This window comes from Meriones unguiculatus, chromosome 4, assembly GCF_030254825.1.
Source record: "Meriones unguiculatus strain TT.TT164.6M chromosome 4, Bangor_MerUng_6.1, whole genome shotgun sequence".
Classification (NCBI taxonomy): Eukaryota; Metazoa; Chordata; class Mammalia; order Rodentia; family Muridae; genus Meriones; species Meriones unguiculatus.
In genome coordinates this window covers 10,761,798-10,783,862 of record NC_083352.1, presented here as the reverse complement: position 1 = coordinate 10,783,862, position 22,065 = coordinate 10,761,798, and the positions used below count along the sequence as shown (strand labels likewise).

The following is a 22,065-nucleotide window of genomic DNA, read 5'->3' as shown; positions in this document are numbered from 1 at the left end:
CATTCTTGAAGGGGAATAGGAATCATGTGTGCATGACACACTATTTTCACAGTCAGGACACTCAAGCTTTCAGTGTCTAACATAACAGGATTCAGTTTGTCAGGGAGGTGGTAGAGTAGGGGAATTATGCACAGAGTCATCTGAGATGTTGCCACTGCCGTAACTTTTGAAGCACAAAGTCCTTAGTGAGCCTCCTCTACTGAGAAAACCTGCTTAGAGCACAGGTCCGCTTTGTGATGCTCTCTAGAAGTTTAGATAGCAAAATGCAAGCTTCAGTGTGTGTGTGTGTGTGTGTGTGTTCTCTCATCTGTACAGTACCCCGCGTCTGCATCTTCAAACATATCCTCAGAGTAGACTGCCTTATGCCTTATGTTAGTTATGCTCACTAACACATTAAGTTTCTTCTACTAGAATTTTTACCCTTAAAAGTAGTATAAATCATAGACATAACTTAGCACCCCTGCCCAGATGTAGCCCATGGCAGTTCAGTATCCAAGTGGGTTTCCTAATTATGGGAACAGGGACTGTCTCTGACCTGAACTCAATGGCTGGCTTTTTTGACCTCCCCCACTTCCCAAGGGAGGAGCAGCCTTGATAGGCCACAGAGGAGGACATTGCAGCCAGTCCTGAAGAGACCTGATAAGCTAGGATCAAATGGAAGGGGAGGAGGATCTCCCACATCAGTAGACTTAAGAGAGAGGCAGGGAGGAGATAAGGGAGGGAGAGTGGGATTGGGATGGAATGAGGGAGGGGGCTACAGCTGGGATACAAATCATGAATCAACCATAACTAATATAAAAAAATAAAAATTTAATTTTAAAAGAAGTAGTGTAAATTTCAGCCTCTTGCTCATTATTATTTAGAAGGACCTTTGGGTAAACTTCACAAACAAATAAAGGATAATTTGTTTATAGCTTGCATGTCAATGCTAAAACACCGGGTTTTCAAAATATTGTTCAGCTCTTTTATTTCATCAATTGTAGTATATAAATATTGGTTTAGCTTGAATTCCAACTCATTTTGCAGTGTTTTGCTTGGAGAGAGTATATCCTTTGAGTTTTATGTCCTAAAGATTAAAATAAAATGTATGGAATAACCCAAAGAAATCCCTGAAATGAGGTTCTAATAAGAGATCCTAATAAGTTTCTAATTCCTTATCAAAGTATCTTGGAGCTTGGTTGCTACCCAACTAATTTTTCATGGAAAAAATATAGCTAATAAATCATTAAAAAAATCAGGATGACTTCATAAATATCTTATATTATTTTGATGCTGTAATTATTAAAAATAAGTCTCACACAATATCTGAATTATTCATAAAATAATAATTCCTCTTCTGTATTAAAAGAACAGGAAATGAAATAGAACCGCTTTAACCATTGAAAACTAAGAAAACACAGAAAAATCCTTTGTAGGGTTGCTTTTCATATGTTAAACTTTACACATAAAGTTTGTTAAACATACAGCCAAATCCTTTGTAGGGTTGCTTTTCATTTGTTAAACTTTACACATAAAGTTTGTTAAACATACAGCCATGACTGCACTGGCTGAAGGAAAGGGCAACAGAGTCCCTGGAACTGGAGGTACATTTAGTACAGCCACGGTGTGGGTGCTGGGAATCAAACCCCTCTCCTCTATAAGAACAGGTGCTCTTAACCACTGAGCCATCTCTCCGACCCCTGATATGTGATTATTTTGATAAGACTCCTGAAATAATGATCTTCTGGGGGTGGTTACCTAATGTGTGTGCACAACCTCTTCTTTGCTCCTTGTAAGACTATGTACCATCTCCCCCTCATTTTCTAGTGGTGTTTGGACAGTTTGCCTACTTCCAGACTGCACTGAACGACTTGGCTGAGCTGTTTGATGGAACCCATCCGCAGGCTAGGCTCCTCAGCTCTCTCTCTGGGTCCCATTCAGGTAAAAATTTCCAACTATTTTGCACCGAGTTTCACTGTACAGCTATAATGATTCTTTTAAACTTTCTCTCTCATTGGGATGAATAGAAGATTTAATCAGCTGCAAATCTATAGTTCTGTATGTGCATCAGAAATCTTTATATTTTATGTATTAAGATTGAGAGGAAGATTATATTTACCTCAAAAGATGAATATGTATATATTCACATATATAGTTACATATAATCTTTTTAGAAAAAGAAATGAAAATAATGATCTTTATGTTCTGTTTTGTGTGTCTTTTTCCCTTCCTGGGGATAAATCTATCATTTTCTCATAATTAATTCCAAACACATATGTTATACATGCAGTGAACATCCCTGGACTGTGTGGACCCCTTTTCATACAGCCTTCACATGAGTCTCCACAGATTCTCAGAGACACGTGTCCTATGGGGAAGGTCAGCCCGGCGCCAGCCCTCATCTGTGGACAAACCCTTAGTAGCACTTTGAATCATTGGTCTTTCAGCACTGATGTGAACTAGGCAAACTTTTCCTTTTCTCAGGAGCAAGTTAATTGTGTGTAACATGGGCCTTAATCCATCAAAGTTAACGTTTGCTTGGTTTTGATTTCTCCTTATTTCCTGACTCAGCCAAACCTTCAGAACTCAGCTTTGTGGATTTCTAACGAGGCCGCACATATGGTGTCATGCCTACAAATGCCTCAGGTGACAGACAGGAACAGATTCTCCTCCAGTAACTTGGGGGTGGGGGACTTAGGATCCTTGTAAGTGCTTAGGAGACAAATTTTATCTCAATAAGAAAGACAATACAGCCAATCCTGATGAGACCTGTTAGGCTACAATCAAATGCAAAGGGAGGAGGGCCTCCCCTATCAGTGGACTTGGTTGGGGAGGGGCAGGAGAGAAGAACAGGAAGGAAGGACAGGATTGGGAGGAAATGAGGGAGGGGGCTACAGCTGGGATACAAAGTGAATAAATTGAAAAAAATCTCATGAGTCAAAAAAAATTATTATAGCAGGTAAGGGCAAAGCCATGTGAGCCCCTCACATGGCTATGAGTACTTAGACCCCTGTGCGGCCAGCCACAGGGCCAGCTCCCTATCCTTCATGGATAGCTTTCAATCACTTGTTTGCAGTCCAGTTTATTAGATTCCACAAAGCTAGACAGGCTTTAAAAAAAAGTTCATCAAAGCATGACACTTGGGTCTTAAACCCTTACATCAAGTTTTGGTCTGTTTAACTTGAAGCGTTTATTGTGGATTTTCGAGTCCACCCTTTCTGCCAGAATGCCATCAACAGCGCAATGTGACACTCAAGATCTGATGTGTGGCCTCCGTTTGAATTCCCAGGTGAAACACTCCCACTGGCTACATCCAATCAGATTCTGCTTCGATTCAGCGCAAAGAGTGGAGCATCTGCAAGGGGTTTCCACTTTGTTTACCAAGGTGAGGAGTATTCCGTGTGCTGTACTTCATCTACCAAACTGAAAGGACACCCTACACCCCAGTACTTTGTGTAGCATTGTGAGGGACACCAGTGAGGGTCATCTTGTGTACCAAGATGAGATGAGGGGGCATCTTGGGCTTCTAACACTGAGAAAAATTCAACAAATTTTATTTTCATGGCATTTAAAGAATTGAGGACATTTACATATGTAAAATAAAATCACTTATCAAGAATAATTAGGCTTCATGGCACATTAAATTATACTTCTACTTCAAAGACATACTATCTTATTTTCTATTGTTATAAAAAATGATTAAACTACCTCTGTATGGCTCTTCAGATCTTACAAAATGATGTAAAATACAGTATTTTATCTAATTATGCAAATCATTCCATAATAATTTAAGCCTACACATATGAAAATATAGTTAGAAATATATTTAAGACAAAGATATTTGTTGTAAAAAGTAGCTGAAATCCTAATCTAGCAAGGCCAGACACAGAGTGGCGCTTCCGTGTCTATGCACACCACTCTGTAAAGCTAACTTCTATCTTCCACGCGTTCATACTCGGTTTTGCTTATTTGTTTAATGTGGAGCTTATTTTATTAAAATTGAGATTGCTTAAAAGTCCCCCAAAGTGGAAAAGCTATGATACTCTCTTTGACTCTGAATATTCATTTCATAAACTTGAAGGTAGGGAGCAGGGGCAATTTTTAATTTTCCTCCATCTCATTTCATCCAGCCGAGTGATCACAACCAACCCTCAACTGTGTTCCTCACAATTAGAGGCAATTGCACATCTGAGTGGTTCTCTCCTTTGATATGGAATTCTCTAGAAAGTGTCTTAGGAAAACTCTACTTTCCAGAAAACATTTGAGGACAACAGTCATACCATTTGTTTCGATTCTAAAAATCTTGCAGAGCAGCAGTGACATGCTCAAAATATTTCACTATAAAAAGCTTCAACTTTCATTTCAAATTCATATAAATGGTCTTGGGCAGAGGATTCTACTGATAATGGCCACACAGATGAGGGATGTTTCTGACCCTTAAGTGGCAATTATTTCAACAGTGATGGTAAGTAATTAAACATAGTTCCATTGTTTTAGAGTCTTAGTTTCTGTGAAATGGAAATGACCAATGTATTTTCAATGGACTTTGTGAGAGAATGACTAACTTAGGAAAGCTGGCTAAAATTTTTTTCAAGTAAGTTTGGAATTACTTTGTCAAAGAAAATGCATTACCCAGAATTCTCATTTCTTCTGTAACAAAACAGACTGATTGTTTTAAGTAATTTTTTTTTCCTTCTGGAAAAAAAATCATATTAACACTAGGAAATGAATTCAAGTCACTGACACTATGAGTCTCTGTATGAGGCTTCCTCTAGTTTTTGACAAACATTAGACCATTGATCAGATAAGCAGCAGATGACCCCAAGGCCTGTGCTATCCTGAGTTTACACTCAGGAGACATGTTTTGGAAAAGAATTAAATCATTTTCATGTATGTGCATCTGTGTGATGGAGTATGTGTGGGTGTGGGTGCACGTTTGTGTAAGCGTATGCCAATGTGTGTGCACGTATGTACATAGATGTAGAGGCATGAGGTCCGTGTAGGTGTCTTCCTCAGTCTCTCTCTGCTTCATTTCTTAAGACAGGGTCTGACTGAGCCTAAAGATCTCCAGCTTATCAGACTAACAGTGCAGCAAGCTCCAGGGATCTACCTGTCCCCACAAACCCAGACCTGGGATCAGAGAGGCACTGCTCCCAGCCTCACTCCAGCTCACTGACTCATGCTTGTGTGGCAAACACTTCTCTGTCTGAGCTGTCTCCCAGTCCTGAAAATTAGTTTCTTTATATAAAGTTAGACATTATCATTAAAATATGTGAAATTACAGAAAACCAGAGAGCAAACATTTACAGAAGAAACCAGTTTTCCTTGTACAATAATGCATCTGACATATTTATACTCTACCTTTCCTGTTCTCTGCTAGTGAGTTTATGCAAAAATGAGTCTTTTATCAACGATAAATCCCTGGGAGGTAAAGAAAGAGGCTTGTGAATCCAGTTCATAAACTCTTCAAAGGCCAAAAGAGAAAAAAAAATATATCTTCAAACCCAGAGGAGTAGTTCAATTGAGCATTGGTTTTTGAAAAGATAGTTTCATGGAAGCGAGGCACTGTTTGAACTCTGTTGTATACAGATGTTCTGACTTGCACTTTCCTGCACTGGCGACAGCTTCACTCATCCCTGAATTATTAAAGCTTGGGATTGCTCAGTGACTCTGTGCTCTGAGGTTACAGGAGGCTTAACCCCTGTTAGTAGGCAGACTGGCCTTTATGAAGAATGTCTGAGATGCCAAAGAAAGCCATATGCAGCAAGATGGAGTGCAGAAGTGTGCCTGGGCCTCTGGTGTGGAAAGCTGAGGAAAGCCGCCCTGGCTAGCTCCCTCCCCTAAGAGCCCACTATGACTGGTGAGAATGTGGGGACTCTGAGAACAAACATGCCATCATCTTCCAAGCTTCTGCAGAAATGAAGACTGACAGCTACTTGTGCTGTCAATGTGTACAGCCTAGAATCAACTGGGAAGAGCACCTCCTTGAGCATCACCTTAGAACTGACTGGTCTGGAGGCACTTCTATGCAAGATTGTCTTGACAGCTAAATGATGCTTTAAGACTGAGCCCACTGGAGGAGCAGAGGGTCCTGAACCATAAAAAAGTGAAGAAATTGGGGTGATAAATATAGATCTATTTGCATTTTCTACATGTAGACATCCAGTTGGAAGACCAGCACCATTTGTTGAAGATGCTGTCTTTGTTCCATTGTATGGATTTACTTTCTTTGTCAAAAATCAAGTATCCATAGGTGTGTGGGTTCACTTCTGGGTCTTTGATTCTAGGCCGTTGATCCACCAATCTGTTTCTATGCCAGTACCCTGCAGTTTTTATTACTGTTATTCTGTAGTACAGCTTGAGATCAGGGAAGGAGATACCTCCAGAAGATCTTTTATTCTCACTCAGAAAGGCAAATACAATAGACACTGGAAGCAGCAGAAGAGAGGGAACAGGATGAGAGCCACCCTAGATGTCCTTTGAAAGACTCTAACCAGCAGGGGATAAAAACAGATGCTGAGACTCACAAGCAAACTTTGGACAGAGTACAGGGAATCTTAGGGAAGAGTTGGGAGATAGAAGGTCCCAGAGGGGACAGGAGCTCTATAAAGGAGACCAACAAAGTCAACAAATCTGGGATGAGGGGGGCCTGCAGAGACTGATGCACCAACCAAGGACCATCCATGAAGATGACCTAGATCTCCTGCTCCTATGTAGCCCATTGGCAGCTCAGTCTCCATGTGGGTTCCCAAGTAAGAGGAGCAAGGTCTGTGTCTGACATGGACTCAGTGGCTGGCTCTTAGATCACTTCCCCCTGGCAAAGTGGCCTTGCCAGGCCACAGAGGAAGAGAATGCAGCCAGTCCTGGTGGGAATTGATAGGCTAGGGTCAGATGCTAGGAAAAGAGAGCTCCCTCTTTCTGAAGACTAGGGGAGGGGAAAGAGGGAAAGAGGAAGGAGAGGTGGCTGTGGGAGGAAACTAGGGAGGGGGCTACCATCAGGATATAACGTGAATAAATTATAAAACTAAGAAAAAGGAAAGCTAGCAAAAAGGCAGGCAGGTGTGCAAGCAGCACAGGTGATTTGTTTCCTCTCTGTTCTTGACTATGGAGGTTGTGTGGCTGGCTGTCTCATGCTCTCACCCTGTGGCTTTTTTATCCCCTCAATAACCAGGCATTATAAACTAAATAAAGCCTTTCTTCCCCTATGTCACTTTTGCTCGAGGTGTTTTTATCACAGCAACAGAAATAAAATTAAAACAAAGACTTAACTGCATCAGAGAGGGAAATCTTGCCTGCACCTCTCTCTGCTCATTTACCTGTTGTCTGCTACATGTGACTTATCAGATCCCAGTTAAACTCAGTGCCATAGTTTCTCACCAGCATGCTGTTTGGTGCTTATTTTTCATTTGTTTTTTAACCTCAGTTTTTATTTTATGTATATGGGTGTTTTGGCTGCTTACATACCTGTACATCCCTGCGTGCAGTGCCCTTGAAATCCAGAATAGGGCAGTAGGTCCCCTGGGACTGGAATTTCAAAAAGTTTTGAGTTTCCATGTGGGTGCTGGGAATCATACCCGTGTCTCCTGTTCTTAGCTGCTGAGCTATCTCTCCAATCCCCAAGTATTCTGTTTTGAATTATGTTCCATCCATGCTTGGCCATTTCAACCTGTAGTTCAATGCCTCCTTCAGCCACCTTCAGATAACCCACTCTCACCAAGGTCAGCAAGCTGGCAGAATTCACTGTCTACTTTTGTGAGAGAAAAAGCCATGTTTCTCTGGCATGTTTCACAGTGCACAGCTGGAAAATGACCTCGGCTCTGTCTCCTTGAGCATGGCTTTGGGCCACCAACTAGCTTCACATGACCTGCTCTAGACCCATTCATGAACATGCAGCCTTTCCCAACTACAGAGGAAAAAGCATTCTTCCTTAGCAATACCTGGACAGCACCCTAACCCCAGCCACACCTGAACAGTACCCTGCCCTAGCCAACTTACTATCAAGTCTTAAGACTTTTTTGCATATGTTAACACAGTTCATTGAGGAAAAAAAAAAAAAAAAACTCTTGAAAAATAATCTGAGCTTGGGCTGGAATAATGGAAACCAAAGTCTCATTGCATGAAGCCCTGCCTACCCACATTCTTTTCTTTTTGTTGCTGCCTTACTGAGATGCTATCAGCCTAAAGCCTAGTTGACTTTGAACTCACATTTTGCATGAAGAGCTTACAAAATGTAGTTTTGTTTTTGTTTTTTCACTGAGAACATTTATGATAAAACTGTATTTAATACACCAGTGTTTACTACTTTGCCTAGTATCGCTGTCAGCTTGTCAGGTCAGAATCCTCAACTCCCAGCAGAGAAAGACTGCCCCTTGATCACTAAAGGAAATAAGATGCTTGCCTATATGTCCTTCCGTTGTGGTTTACCTTCTCTAACAGGGCGTGATAGAAGGGCACACGTATGCCTTTTTGATTGGCTACAGCAGAGGCAGACTGGTGGATCTCTTGTGCTCTCCTACTTATTCAACATGAGTTTTGCCCACTCTTGTCTCTGTAAGACCCCCCCCAAATCCAGAGGAGCATTCAGTCTCTAGCTCAGCATAGTGGTCTGGTATGAGACATTTCCTGCTTCCCACACCAGCCTCACAGCTGACCCTATTTGCTTCTCACTTCTTTCTCAGATACTTTCAAATTTGTTTCATGATGGTACAAATACTAAGAGGCAAAGACTAGTGACAAGAGAAAATAACTCCTGCATTCTGCTCGAAAGGCCTGGATGAGCAGAAATAAGAGGTCCTGATGGGAGAAGAGTTTTATAGCGGAACCCACCCTTCTTAATGTTTCTATAGTCTGTGGAGTACTGACCCCAGCTTCCATTTTATCTGTCTTCTGTAGTTGCCCATGACCACCAATAGTAACCGCCTGCACAAGGGTCTGGGACTTAAAAGAGAAAGAGCACACGAAGAAGTGACACCAAGACAGTGCTCTGATCAAGGTGCCATCTTTATTACAGAGTAAACCACTTATATGGGTTTCCAAGTAAACATATCTAAGCAAAACGGGAAACTTAACCAAGCAAAACAGGAGGCTTAACTAGGCAGAACAGAAGGCTTAACTGAGCAAAACAGGAGGCTTAACCAAGCAAAACAGGAGGCTTACCTGAGTAAAACAGGCGGTGTCAGCTGAAAACAACAAGAATGGCGAGCCAGCATGACTTGCACACAAGTGACCATCTGAGGTCCATTGGAATGGCTACCTCAGTCTTCCCTTTGCTTTTCAAGCTACCAACTCCATGAAATGCTCTTTAGAATTAATGTACATACAGAGCTACTCATTTATATAATTGCTGTGAAAACTGACAACTGTAGAGTCCTGCCCCACATCCACTACCTAAGGACCAAAAGAGCCTCAACATGTCATAAAACTAGCATTTACTTCCTATGACAAGGAAATCCACCTACCATGGGAACCCAGGAGAATCTCAGCAGAGAGAGAGCAAGGATGGCAGGTGATGACACTTGACTGGGTAGGGCTGTGTCAGTGTGACTGCTTTGAGTGTGCTTCTCTCAGGGCCACTATGCCCTTGAGTATTTTCGTTTTTATGTAGGAGATAGAAGGATCAGAGTGGAACAAATACCAGCATGGGGAAGAGGCCCCACTCATTCGATGGTGTCATTGATCTTGCCACAACTCACATGATGCTATCTATGCTGCCCATCACAATGCATGTACACAGCTGTCTGTGATGTCACTCCTGGTCAGCACAAAAGGGCGAGCTCCCTCTCAGCACAAAGCTGCCGACTCTATGGCTCTTCTTCCTCACGTGGTCGTTCATTCCTGCTGAGACATTCTCTCCACTTGGTCCCTTAGTGCTTCATCTACCTGCCTTCCCACTTCCTCCTGTTTCCAAGCACATGGTGATGAGGGTTAATGATGCCTTTCATAACTGTCCATCTCTCTAAGTACTGAATGGCTGATTAATAGGGATACAGTTTTCCACAAACCCTATCAGAGAGAGCTGTCCCTGTCCCTCAGGGTGTAACCTGCCCTGGGAACAAAGTGGGGTTTTGGATTTTCATGTCTTCTGTGTCTAGTCTAAGAGTCCTGACTACCTTTTCTTCCTTCCTCCACTATCAAACTTTCATGAGTTCCCCCTGCTCTGTGTTAGATCTAGGTTAGATCCCTGGCTGCAGCATGAGCCTCCCCCAATCCCTTTTTCAGTCTCCTTTTTCAGAATGATCATATTAACTTATGATTTTCTTTAGTGTTATCTGAGCTACTGGCCATAAAGCTTGGCTCCAACCTGGCACTCACTAAAAGAAAACAGCCTAATGCAGAGAAGAATGGAAACAAATTTGTTCATACATTTTCACCAGTTGTGGAGAAATAAATTCCTCGCTGCTTTAAATTGCCCACAGCTGAGCTGTGCTTTACGGGAAAAACACAAACTAGGAAGTATGTGCGTGCACACAGCCTAGCCTCTCTCCTGGGAGATGACTTCTTCCTCCGGACTTAATCTGCTCTTGCAAATGTTCATCTACAGCCCAACAAGGAGTATTCCTGAGGAAGCCTAATTCCTGGGGCCTACATTATAACTGTAGAGTGTTGTCTTTTTCATTGTGGTGACCTGAACTATATGTTCTTAACAAGTTGTTAACTGTGTGGTAGAATGTTGCTAACTGTGGGCCCAGCATCTTATAGCACATCTACACAACTTTCTTCATCTACACAATGAAAAGCCTAGCAACCACCTGCTTCCCCTCACCAGTCCCTGGAAGCCATCATCCTCTTCTCTGGTCCAGGGAGTTCAACTCCCTTAGATCCTCCATGTAAGTGGAATAGCAAAATCTGTTTCCTGCCAAGACCAGCTCATCTCGCCCAGCACAGCCATGGCACCACAAATACCAAAGCCTTCATTTGTATGGCTTAATAAAATTCCCTAGTATGAATTCAAAGCCCACACACTTTTTAATGCAGTCATCTTCTGATGGACACTGCCCTGATTAGTTTTAATCACCAACGTAACACAGTTCACAGTCATCTGGCAAGAGAGTCTCAGCTGAGGACTTGCCTAGATCACATGAGCTTGTGGTCATATCTGTGGGGGAACTGTCTTGATTATTAGTAAATGCAGAAGGGCCCGGCCTCCTATAAACACTGTCCCTAGGCTAGTGGTCCTGGGCTGCATGAGAAAGCTGTCTTAGCTTTCTTCCACAACTTGCTTTTAGTCAGAGTGCTCCATCAAAGCGTCAGAAGCTAAACTAGCATGGGCACCTCATTTGTTTTCATGTATTGGCTATAATATTCTTATTACACCCCAAATCTAGCTCATCAGGGTAAATATCTAGAACTGGAGTGATGGGCCGTGTGGCAGGACCTATTTTTTAATTGCATAATGTATCACAAGGGCCTCATCTAAATAAGTCCTTTACGGAGCGCTTGTCCCACTAGACTCTAGTGTTGCTGCGTTAGAGTAAAAGTTGTACTCAGTGCCTTCTAACTGCAGGCACAATCCTTCAGTTCTTAATTAATTTGAACTGCTTGAGTACTAATGAGCCATCACAGGCACTAATTTTCCTCCTATCCCAACTTCCCATCTGAATGAGACCCCTGTGGTAGTCTCTAGGGACATCATAGCTGGAAATATAGACACAGAATAGCCCCTGGCAATTTGCCCCTGGCAAAGGTTACAGGTATTGTGTCTACCCTGTATCTCCTCCCCTCACCTTCACAACCACTCTCATCACCCCTTTACCACCTCCTGTTACACTCCCCTCTGACATGGTGGCTATCTGTGTCCCTTTTCCCCCAGCTGTCCCACGCACCAGTGACACGCAATGCAGCTCTGTCCCAGAACCCAGATATGGGAGGAGGATTGGTTCTGAGTTCTCTGCAGGCTCCATCATTCGATTTGAATGTAACCCGGGTTACCTGCTGCAAGGTTCCACAGCCATCCGCTGCCAGTCTGTGCCGAACGCGCTGGCCCAGTGGAACGACACCATTCCAAGCTGTGTAGGTAAGTGGGGCCCAGAACAGGAGATGACTGCATGGGGCAGCACTGGAATCTCGTGTCTGGCTTAGAGCTTTCCTGTCAGTCTTCATGGAGTTTTCTTGCCCTTCACCTATATGAAGCTCAGTTAGCTATGCCAATAGCCCAATAGCACCATTCTTAAAAGTTAATGTTTCCTGAGACACGAGCTTTATATGTATAAAACATGTTTTCCTTCCTGGTTCTCAGTAAGTCTGCTGTCAACTCTGAAGTTATGAAAACACATAATTTCAGTCTGTGGGACACACATTCAGATGATGGGTTAAGGCATTCCATGTGTGATGCCCTTTTAATACATTTGTGTTTGAACAGTGGTGGCGATAACAGTGGCATTATTAGCTGTTATTTGCTACATTTTTTCAAAGGAACTTTCAGCACAAGGGTAATTATCCCTTGAATTTATCTGTGCATTTTAAGTAGCTCTTCTTCTTCCTGGATTGCTCCAAAACTCATCAGTAGGACCCAGAGTTTCCTGTCTGAAGACACAAGGGCACACTCTACACACACACTTACATTAAAGTAGAAAAATGATTCTAAACAGAATCACTTCGGTGACACCTTTGTTGTAGACAGCCCCTTCTTAAAAGACCTAGAAAAGATTTATTTATAGACTCAAAACTTAGAACTCAGTTACATGATGACTATCAATCGCTCATGTTGTACATTAGAAAGCAAACAGATTGAGGTTTACCTTGGCTAAAAATGCTACTTCCAATAGCAAGAATCGTTTCCCTGTCTGATCACAGCCAAGGAAAACAAGACTTGGAGTCCCTTTAATGTCGCTTGGCTTTTAGTTAACACAGTTCTCTCTTTTAGTTCCATGCAGTGGCAATTTCACCCAGAGAAGAGGGACAATTTTGTCCCCAGGCTACCCTGAGCCCTATGGCAACAACTTGAACTGTGTGTGGAAGATCATAGTAACAGAGGGCTCCGGGATCCAGGTAGGACCTCTGCCCAGGGCCTGTGCAGCAGGTCAGTGGGCCCCAGCTTTACTTTCCCTCATTCTTCCATCGCTGGCTCCCCTCATCTCTTCTTTTCTTCTTCTCATCCTCATTCTCTTCCTTCTTTCCTCCCTTCATTTCCCTGTCTCTCTTCTTTCTCTTCCTCTCTCCTTCTTCACTTATTCTTTTTTCTCTTATTTATTCAAAGATTTTTTTAAAAAAGTTAATTTATTTATTTTCTTTGCATTATCTTGAGTTTGGATTCTGCATAATGACTCTCACTCTGGCTTTTTCACACATCCTCTGCCCTCATCCACTTCCTTGCTCCTTCTTCCTGCTCCTCACTTCTTCTCCTTGCCCCCTCCTTCCCCCACTGTATTCCCTCCTACTCTCCTATCATGGATATACATGTGGAATTTTGTTTCTATTTTCTGCATGATTCTATAAAATGTTTCTAATCATTTTCAATATTTGCAAAAAAAAAGATTTTATTTACTTATTTCTTTGAAAATCATATGGAGATAGAATTTCACTTTATTTTTTCTTTTTTAAATTATTTTATTATTAGTTACATTTTATTAACTTTGTATCCCAGCTGTATCCCCCTCCATCATTCCCTCCCAATCCCTCCCTCCTTTCCTGCCTCCCTCCCTCCCTCATCTCCTCCCTATCCCTTTCCAAGTCCACTGCTTGGGGAGGACCTCCTCCCCTTTCATCTGTCCCTGTTTTATCAGGTATCTTCAGGACTGGCTGCAAAGTCCTCCTCTGTGGCCTAGCAGGAATGCTCCTCCCTTGGGGGGTAGGGAGGTCAAAGAGCCTGCCATTGAGTTCCTGTCAGAAATAGTCCCTGTTCCCCTTACTGTGGGAAAGCAATTGGTTACTGAGCTATCACTTAAAGCTTCATTTTGACTGTTTTAATTGAGAGTGGTACATGTGGGTGCAATACCTGAGGAGACCAGAAGAAAGCAGGGCAGCCCTGGAGCTTGAACTGAAAAAGCTTCTGTGCCACCTGTCATAGGTGCTGGGCCATCTCAGGTCCTCTAGCAGAGCAGTAAATGTTCATAACCACTGGGCCATCTCTCCAGCCCAAGAATTCATTTTTTAGGATAGCAGCTACAAGAAGTGTTATTTGTTTAGATTTTCCAACATCCTGTTACACATTAGTTTCTTGCTAAAAAATTTATCATTTATTTGACATTTTTATATATGTATATAATATATTTGACCACATCCCCCACTGGACTATTCTACTTCCCTTGACACCCCCTTCCAATATGGATATTGGATATATATGATATATATATATATATATTTATGTATATATATTGTTTACATTAGTTTGATTAATATAAAATACAGTAACCATGCTTTGTGACTCGGTAGATTCAAGTGATCAGTTTCGCTACAGAGCAGAACTGGGACTCCCTGGAGATACATGATGGAGGAGACACGACGGCCCCAAGACTGGGCAGCTTCTCAGGTAGGGTGACAACTGGGCTCCCCTTTTTCTCTGCTTTTGAATCAGAACCAAAGCTAAATGTAGAACAGAAAACAGTCTGTGGACAGTGCTCACAGCAATTCATTCCCATAATATCTGCTAGTGAGGAAGGCCCAAGTGTGTAACCAGAGAAACGACGGGTGAGAGAGAGGTGGCAATGGGGTCCCATGCAGGAGGCCATCTGAAGGAGCCTAGTATGTCATGATAAATGTCACATGAGAGTTCTTATATACTTGATGTTGATTACAATATTTTCTGATCCGGGCTGGCTGAAGCATTTGAGACAGGGGGACGTATTGGTTATCCAAACATGAAGCACCCCTGAGGTCGTGGATGAGACTCGGCTTATATTCTTCTCTAAAATGCAAATAAGGATTTTAATGGACCAGATCTCTAGGTTTGCATCAGGATATCCCTCTTGTAAAAATAACTGGGCCGTTTGTAGTTCAGCCGTCCTGGCTACCGGTGAACTCTTAGAGAATGCTGTAACAGCACCTTCCCAGCGCTGGGCTTATAGCTGGGCACAGCCGCAGTGGCTTCTTACGTGGGATCTAGACCAGAGACTGAACACAGGTCCTCATGCATACATGGCAAGCACTTTACCAATCAAGCCATGTTCCCAGCACCATATTTCCTTTAGTTTAATAATCATCACTGGAAATGTTTACCAATTTTTATTCTCTACTAATTAATGTGAAAGCAACAAGCTATATCTGGCTGGGCATCTGATGAGTGGAGTGACTGTGTGGAGTTCAGGTCATTACAACTGAGGTATCAACTCTTCTCATCCCATCCTCCTCGAACAGGCTAGACAGGGCCTGTCTGTCTTTCCTCCCCTGTGTTCTCATTGAGGCTGGATATTTCAGGTTTATCATGATTTTGCTCTTGACATTTCCTGGTTAATCACTTAGAGCTTGTATTTATACTTTTCTCACCATCTTTGTTTCCTCTCTGCATACACATCATAGAGCATGAGCCCCCATCTCTGACAGAGAAAACAGCCAGGCACACAGTGATCCAGGCCTGCAATGTCTCCACACAGGCCACCAGAAGCCTGGCATCCTCTTGAGGGCCCAATTGCTTGGCTCTGACCAAACTTAAAAGTCAGGAATTTTACTCTGGCAGTGGGTCTGTCCTTAGTCACCTGTGATATTATGAACGCTGAGAGTTTCAAAGGGAGTAGAACCTACCTTTCTGAGTTCATTTTTTTCAGGGGTGCAATACATTTAGAAATTTCATACTGGGACAGTTTTCTTTCTCCTACCCATTTTCATGTTTTTAGGGTGTTTCTCTTTCTTTATCTCTCTCTCTCTCTCTCCCTCTCTCTCATTCATTCATTCATTCTTTCTTTTTGTTGCTGTTGATACCATTAGGGCCCAAGCAAGAGGCCATCAAGGGTGTTGGCAATTTTAAGTCTGTGAACTGAAGTACCCAGTAAAATTGCAAGGTTAGGAGCAGAGTTCACAAATGCACCAAGGGTGAGAGGATAGCTCTTCTCCACTTTGGAGAACAGAGCTATGTCACTGAAAGGCTGAAGGATAGAGGCACATGGTGTGCTTGTTTTGACTCAAGAAATGTAGGTGTAGATAAGGCTTCTTATTACTTTTTTATATCATTAATTATGGTTTATTCACTTTGTATCCCAGCTGTAGCCACCTCCCCCATCCTTTCCCAATCCCCCTCCCTCCTTCTTCTCCTATGTCCCTCCCCCAGTCCAATGATAGGGAAGGTCCTCCTCCCCTTCCATCTGACTCTAGCCTATTAGGTCTCCTCAGGACTGGCTTCTTTGTCTTCCCCCATGGCCTGGCAAGGCTGCTCTCCCCTTAGGTGGAAGTGATCCAAGAGCCAGCCCATGAGTTCATGTCAGGGATGGTCCCTGGTCCTATTATTGGGGAACCCTCTTGGATGCTGAGCTGCAGGCAAATGGTGGGATATAAAAAAAGATCATCCTCAGTGAGGTATCCCAGAATCAGAAAGACACACTTGGTATATACTCACCTATAAGTAGATATTAAACATATAATATAGGATAATCATGCTAAAATCTGTACACTTAAGGAAGCTAAGCAAGGAGGATCCTGGGTAAGTTGCTCAATCGTCATTCAGAAAGGCAAATGAGCCGGACATTGAAAGAGGGAGAAAAAGGGGAACAGGACAAAATAAGTTTAATATAAATATAATTAAGCCTTCACCTCTCCCTGAGGGGGGAGCAGCCTTACCAGGCCACAGAGGAAGACAATGCAGCCATTCCTGATGAGTCCTGATAGACTGGGATCAGAAGGAAGGAAAAGAAGACCTCCCCTATCAGTGGACTTGGGGAGGGGCATGAGTGGAGAAGGGGGGAGGAAGGGAGGGATTGGGAGGGGAGGTGGGAAGGAGCTACAAAGTAAATACAGTGAAATTAATAAAAAAAAAAATTAAAGTGTGTGTGTGTGAGTGAGGGTGTGGGTGTGTGCAAGCCCTGTGTGGGGCTGTGCATGTGTGTTCCCGTGTGTATATATCTCTGTCTATGTATGTGTGCATGTGTGTGTGTGTATGTGCATGTGCACATGTGTGTTCTGCCTTTCCTCCCTCCATCTTGAGAGGGGAGTTGAACAGTAATAGCTCAATAGCATTAAATGCATCTAGTACACAAACCAGAATGCAGTCTTATGACCACACAAACCATCACCATACTACACCCATTCTCCCCTAAGGCAGCCGTTCTTGATGTGTGGGTCAAACTCTTTGGGAGGGTCTGGCAAATACAGTTAAGAAGTAGCAATGAAATAATTTTATAGTCGGTGGTCAGCACAACATAAAGGGTCGCAGCATTAGGAAGCATTAATGGTCACTGCCTAAAAGGAAGGACCTTTCTAGGAGGATTATTGACTGCAAGGCTGAGAGAGTAGGACTGCATCTAGAGCATATTATACATAACGTACTAACATATACAGAGTGAACTACTGGTTTTATCTAATATACATACATACAGGACATGTGATTAACCAATGGGTGAAATCAGTTGTGTGAATTTCACAGTTCTAATGAGATGAATGCAAAGCTCCCCCACGCCATAGATCCTAACTGATACATGCAGAAGGATGATGAACACAAAGCACATTCTTGGCATAATAATAATAATAATAATAATAATACAAGTGGGATGGACATTGGAGGTAGGAGAAAACAAGTAACAGGACAGGAGCCTACCGCAGAAGGCCTCTGAAAGTCTCTTCCTAGCAGTGTATCAAAGCAGATACTGAGACTCATATGCAAACCTTCAGCAGAATGTAGGGAATCATATGAAAGAAGGGGGAGTTAGTATGACCTAGAGAGGACAGGAGCTCCACAAGGACAAAATGTATCTGGGCACAGGGGTCTTTTGTGAGATGGTATCTCTAACCAAGAACCATGTATGGATATAACCTAGAACCCCTGCTCAGATGTAGCCCATGGTATCTCAGTATCTAAGTGGATACCCTAATAAGGGGAACAGGGACTATTTCTGACATGAACTCAATGGCTGGCTCTTTGACCCTCCACAACTGAGGGAGGAGCAGCCTTGCTAGGTCACAGAGGAGGACATTGCAGCCAGGCCTGAAGATTCCTGATAAACTAGGGTCAGATGAAAGGGGAGGAGGACCTCCCCTTTCAGTGGACTTGGAAAGGGGTAGGGAGAAGATGAGGGAGGGGTGGGGGTGGGATTGGGAGGGAATGAAGGAGCAAGATACAGCTTAGATACAAAGTTGATAAACTGTAACTAATATTAAAAAAATAAAATTTTAATTAAAATACTACTAATAATAATCTAACAGATTGTAAATGGAGTATTATATGCTAAGCTGGAAGACAGAGTGTGGGTGAGTGAGACTATAGCACTCGTGTCTCCCCATAAATATATATCTACTACAAAGTAGCACAGTGACAGAATGGAGCTCATGACAGACCTCCCTTCCAAGTGCCTCAGCTGGGATGGGGCTGTGAGCTGGCAACTTCAGATGTTGCTCTGGGAAAAACAAATCAAGGAAAGCTTGCCTGTCACATGGCCAGTGCTGCTCTGTATGCGTTCTCCCCATGCTGACCTCTACATGCAGCTACCAGCATCACCACCAGCTTTCACAGGCTTGAGCCACCAGTGCCCACCTGCCACTCAGGACAACTAGCAGCCAAGCTGTCCCAGGAGGAACATGGCATCGCACCACTATTCTTGCCCTAAATCCATAGCCTGAATAGTGAGTAGTTTTGAATGAAAGTCCAAAGGCAATTCATGAAACCTGGATTGTTTTTATTTTTATTTTTCAGAAATTCCAAGATAAAAAAGACAAAGTCCGAGGGTGAAGGAGTTGGGGTGCGGCCTGAAGGCTCTCAGTGATAATGGCTTCTGAGCTTTGCTCAGAGCCCTTATGGTGGAGGGTTGAGACTCAAAGGAAGTTTGCAGCTCACATTGTCTTGTGGTTCCCATGGTGCTTCTGTGGGTTAGGCACTAGGCCTGCAGCGTACTCAGTGATCCCACAGATTGAGACTGCTATGAGGTTCACGTGTACATGCATTAGGGACATGGAGAGAAGGATGTTATGTGTGTAACGATCATTGATACATTAGACCTTTTTTCATACTACAACAACAACAAAAAAATTCAATTCAACCAAAAATAACTTCAGTTCTTTTAGAAGAATAGTCTTTAAATAGGATATGATCCCATATCATTGTAGACAAGTATGAAATTCTCAATAAAAAATGTAACATGGAGAAAAATGTTATAGCATAACAAAGTTTGGATCATTTTAGAGCACAGTTGATACTTAAGGATTTTGTTCCTGCTATTCTTAAATGTTTTTATAAAGCAGACTCTAAATTATTTTAATTGTTGAATAAAAATAAATGGGAATGAGATGTCATAAGAAGCACATATTTAAAAACAAAATGATTGACATCTTTAACAAATTCAGTGCTTTGATTTTTCATTTCTGCTTGGGTAGGAAAATATATGCACGTAGATCTTTTTTAGTCAGCCATTGAAAAATCACTTTTGGAAAGCAGGCGGGTTATAAATTATAAATGAGTAAAATAGAGCAGAATTCATGCAGGCTTGTATCTGACAGTCGGTATTAAAGGAAAGCAAATATCAGTATACTGAAAGTAGACTCTGCAGGGACAATAATAAAATTTTGCAGCTTCCTTTGTTATGTGTCATTCTATCTGGGTCACAATAAAACAGTGTGATCAGAAATATCCTGCCTGTGGCAGAATATTTTAAAAAAAATCACTCCATTGCATTTTGCATGGAGGGAATAAGTCCCTGATATTAGACTTCCCTGAGAAGACCCAAAGTCAACTCCAGTTCATGGCAAGCACAGGGCACACAGACTCTCTGTTCCATAGTGGCTGTGTGATGTGGGGACACCACATTAGCTGAAGCACAGGACAAGCAGTTGTTCGATTTCACAATTGAGAAATGTTTTTCATCTGTAAAAGGCATGTGAGTTCACAAGCTAATGTCATATTCACAAATCTCTGCTTATCTGAGTAAAAGACTTAGTATGATCTTCACTTTGTAGGATCAGAATGTGTCATGGGATAGTGGTGTCAACTAGTCCTAGAGCCTGGAGTGGAAGTGGGTTTCTGAGTTTACTGTGCAATTGGAGAGGTAAATGGTGTTTATGCGCAAGTTACTAAGCTGAGAGCTAGGAGCTCACAGATAACTTAGGTAGAATGAATAAGAGGACAGTCAGGCTGGCCACGGCAAATTCTGTGTTTGAATTTATAATATATATATATATATATATATATATATATATATATATATATATATAGAGAGAGAGAGAGAGAGAGAGGGTCTAAGGACCCTCTACAGTGTCCTGCAGGTGGGGCAGCTGAACAGGAAGCTGTGGTTCAGATTAAACAGAGATGACCAGACAAGCCCTCCGCAGTGCAGTTGGAAGCCTAGGATACTGCCTTCTGTGCTCAGAGAGTGGAATGCCCACCTGTTTTGTGTTAAAGCTGCACCTCTTCCCCTGTACAGGTACCACTGTGCCCGCTCTGCTGAACAGCACTTCCAACCAGCTCTGCCTGCACTTCCAGTCGGATATCAGTGTTGCGGCTGCTGGCTTTCACCTGGAATACAAAAGTAAGATTGATTTCTGCTTCTGTTGGGGCGAAGGCACATCTTTCCTAAAGCGACAAATCCTGCTTGCATCAAAGAGTGAAATACTACTGTTGTAAAGCTCCATCTAAAACTTGTGCAAAACTAGGTTTTACTAAACATAGGCTTCGTGAAACGTATTTTCTGTAAACAAACAGACTACCAGAGCAATGCTGAAGTTAGTATGGGGAATAATTAGATGAACTAACTGTGTTTTTAGCCCATTTCCATTAGGAAACACAAGCCAGTCACCTGTAACATGACTGATCTTATGTGTGACAATAAATACTCACATTAGCATCCCCAAACACAGAATATGGTCTTATCAGTAGACAATGCCACAGGGCTGTCCCTGTGTACCCTCAAAGGTGTTAAAACAAGACTTAGATGGAAGCGGGCATTTCAGAGGCCTTGTCTGTGTGTTACTCATTTTAATTGGAAAGAGACATCACAGAGGAGAGGTCAACTTTTATAAAAATGGATGTGAGGCTGCATTAACAGTCTGATCAATGGGACTACAAAGGTGAAAATCACAGCCCCCGCCACAGTGTTGGGTAATTCAGGTGAACCTCGTAAACGTCAAGTGTGAACTTCCAGGGAAAGTGAGGTTTATTCAGGGCATGTTTTAAGGCTCTGAAATGGCTTGGTGTTGGCATTATCTCCTCTAATAAGCGGTTGCAAGTGAGCAAATACGTGGGTTAGCTTCAATAAGTGATTTTTAAAATTGAGATAAACAGTTTTCTGGAGTGTAATGCATGTGTTTTCAAAAGGCCACATTCCAGCTGATGATAAATATTCATCAGCAGCCACCAACCACAGGCCCGTTCACATTCTGGTTAAACCTCCCTACTTATTACAGGCATTTGCATGCAAGTGTGTTACAGTTTCTGTGAATAGGACCACTCCAGTGACAGTGTAAAACAATCCTGCAAATGTTACTTATGTAGACTAGCTCTGGAAAATTCTGCTACTTTGATCCATCCAATGAGGATTCCACAAATAGCAAACGCACCTGTCACTCATGATTGTGTTAGTCAGTCCATTAATATTTTTGCCTTGCTGGAACTGATCACTGTTTTTAACCCCCAAGAAGTTCTTTCCTTTCTCTTTTTGGGGAAGGAGATGCTGGTAACATAATTAGTCTGTGACTATTGGGGATAATTATCTACTTTGCACATGTACTGTAGCTCTATTAGCATAATTGTCTCCATCCCAGGATATTCTTAGTCAGTAAGAGTCTTTCAAAGAGAGACCAATTTCCTCCTATCTCCCACTGAAATGAAGCCTCTTCAGGAATCCAAGGCCTGATATGAGGATCCAAGACCGTAATTAATTAATGTGTTTACTTTTTCTGTGACCAAACATGATACGTCATTTGGACTTGGACTTTCCCAGGTCATAATCTTTGTGGCTGATGTTGTTTCTATAGCTCACCTCATTTGTGTATTAAAAAAAAATTCCTGCATTTACTTGGATT

The 22,065-nt window shown here is 42.3% G+C and overlaps 1 protein-coding gene across 2 annotated transcripts in view; it reads left to right on the top strand.

Moving 5' to 3' along the window:
- The window catches only part of Csmd1 (CUB and Sushi multiple domains 1), a 1,585,983-nt gene that overhangs the window by 1,403,153 nt on the left and 160,765 nt on the right, over positions 1-22,065 (top strand). For both annotated transcript variants that reach the window (XM_060381443.1, XM_060381442.1), the window contains exons 32-37: positions 1,807-1,920; positions 3,269-3,364; positions 11,789-11,992; positions 12,842-12,966; positions 14,350-14,446; positions 20,469-20,573. In XM_060381443.1, the coding sequence (XP_060237426.1) occupies positions 1,807-1,920; positions 3,269-3,364; positions 11,789-11,992; positions 12,842-12,966; positions 14,350-14,446; positions 20,469-20,573 (741 nt within the window). The remainder of the gene's footprint in view (positions 1-1,806; positions 1,921-3,268; positions 3,365-11,788; positions 11,993-12,841; positions 12,967-14,349; positions 14,447-20,468; positions 20,574-22,065) is intronic.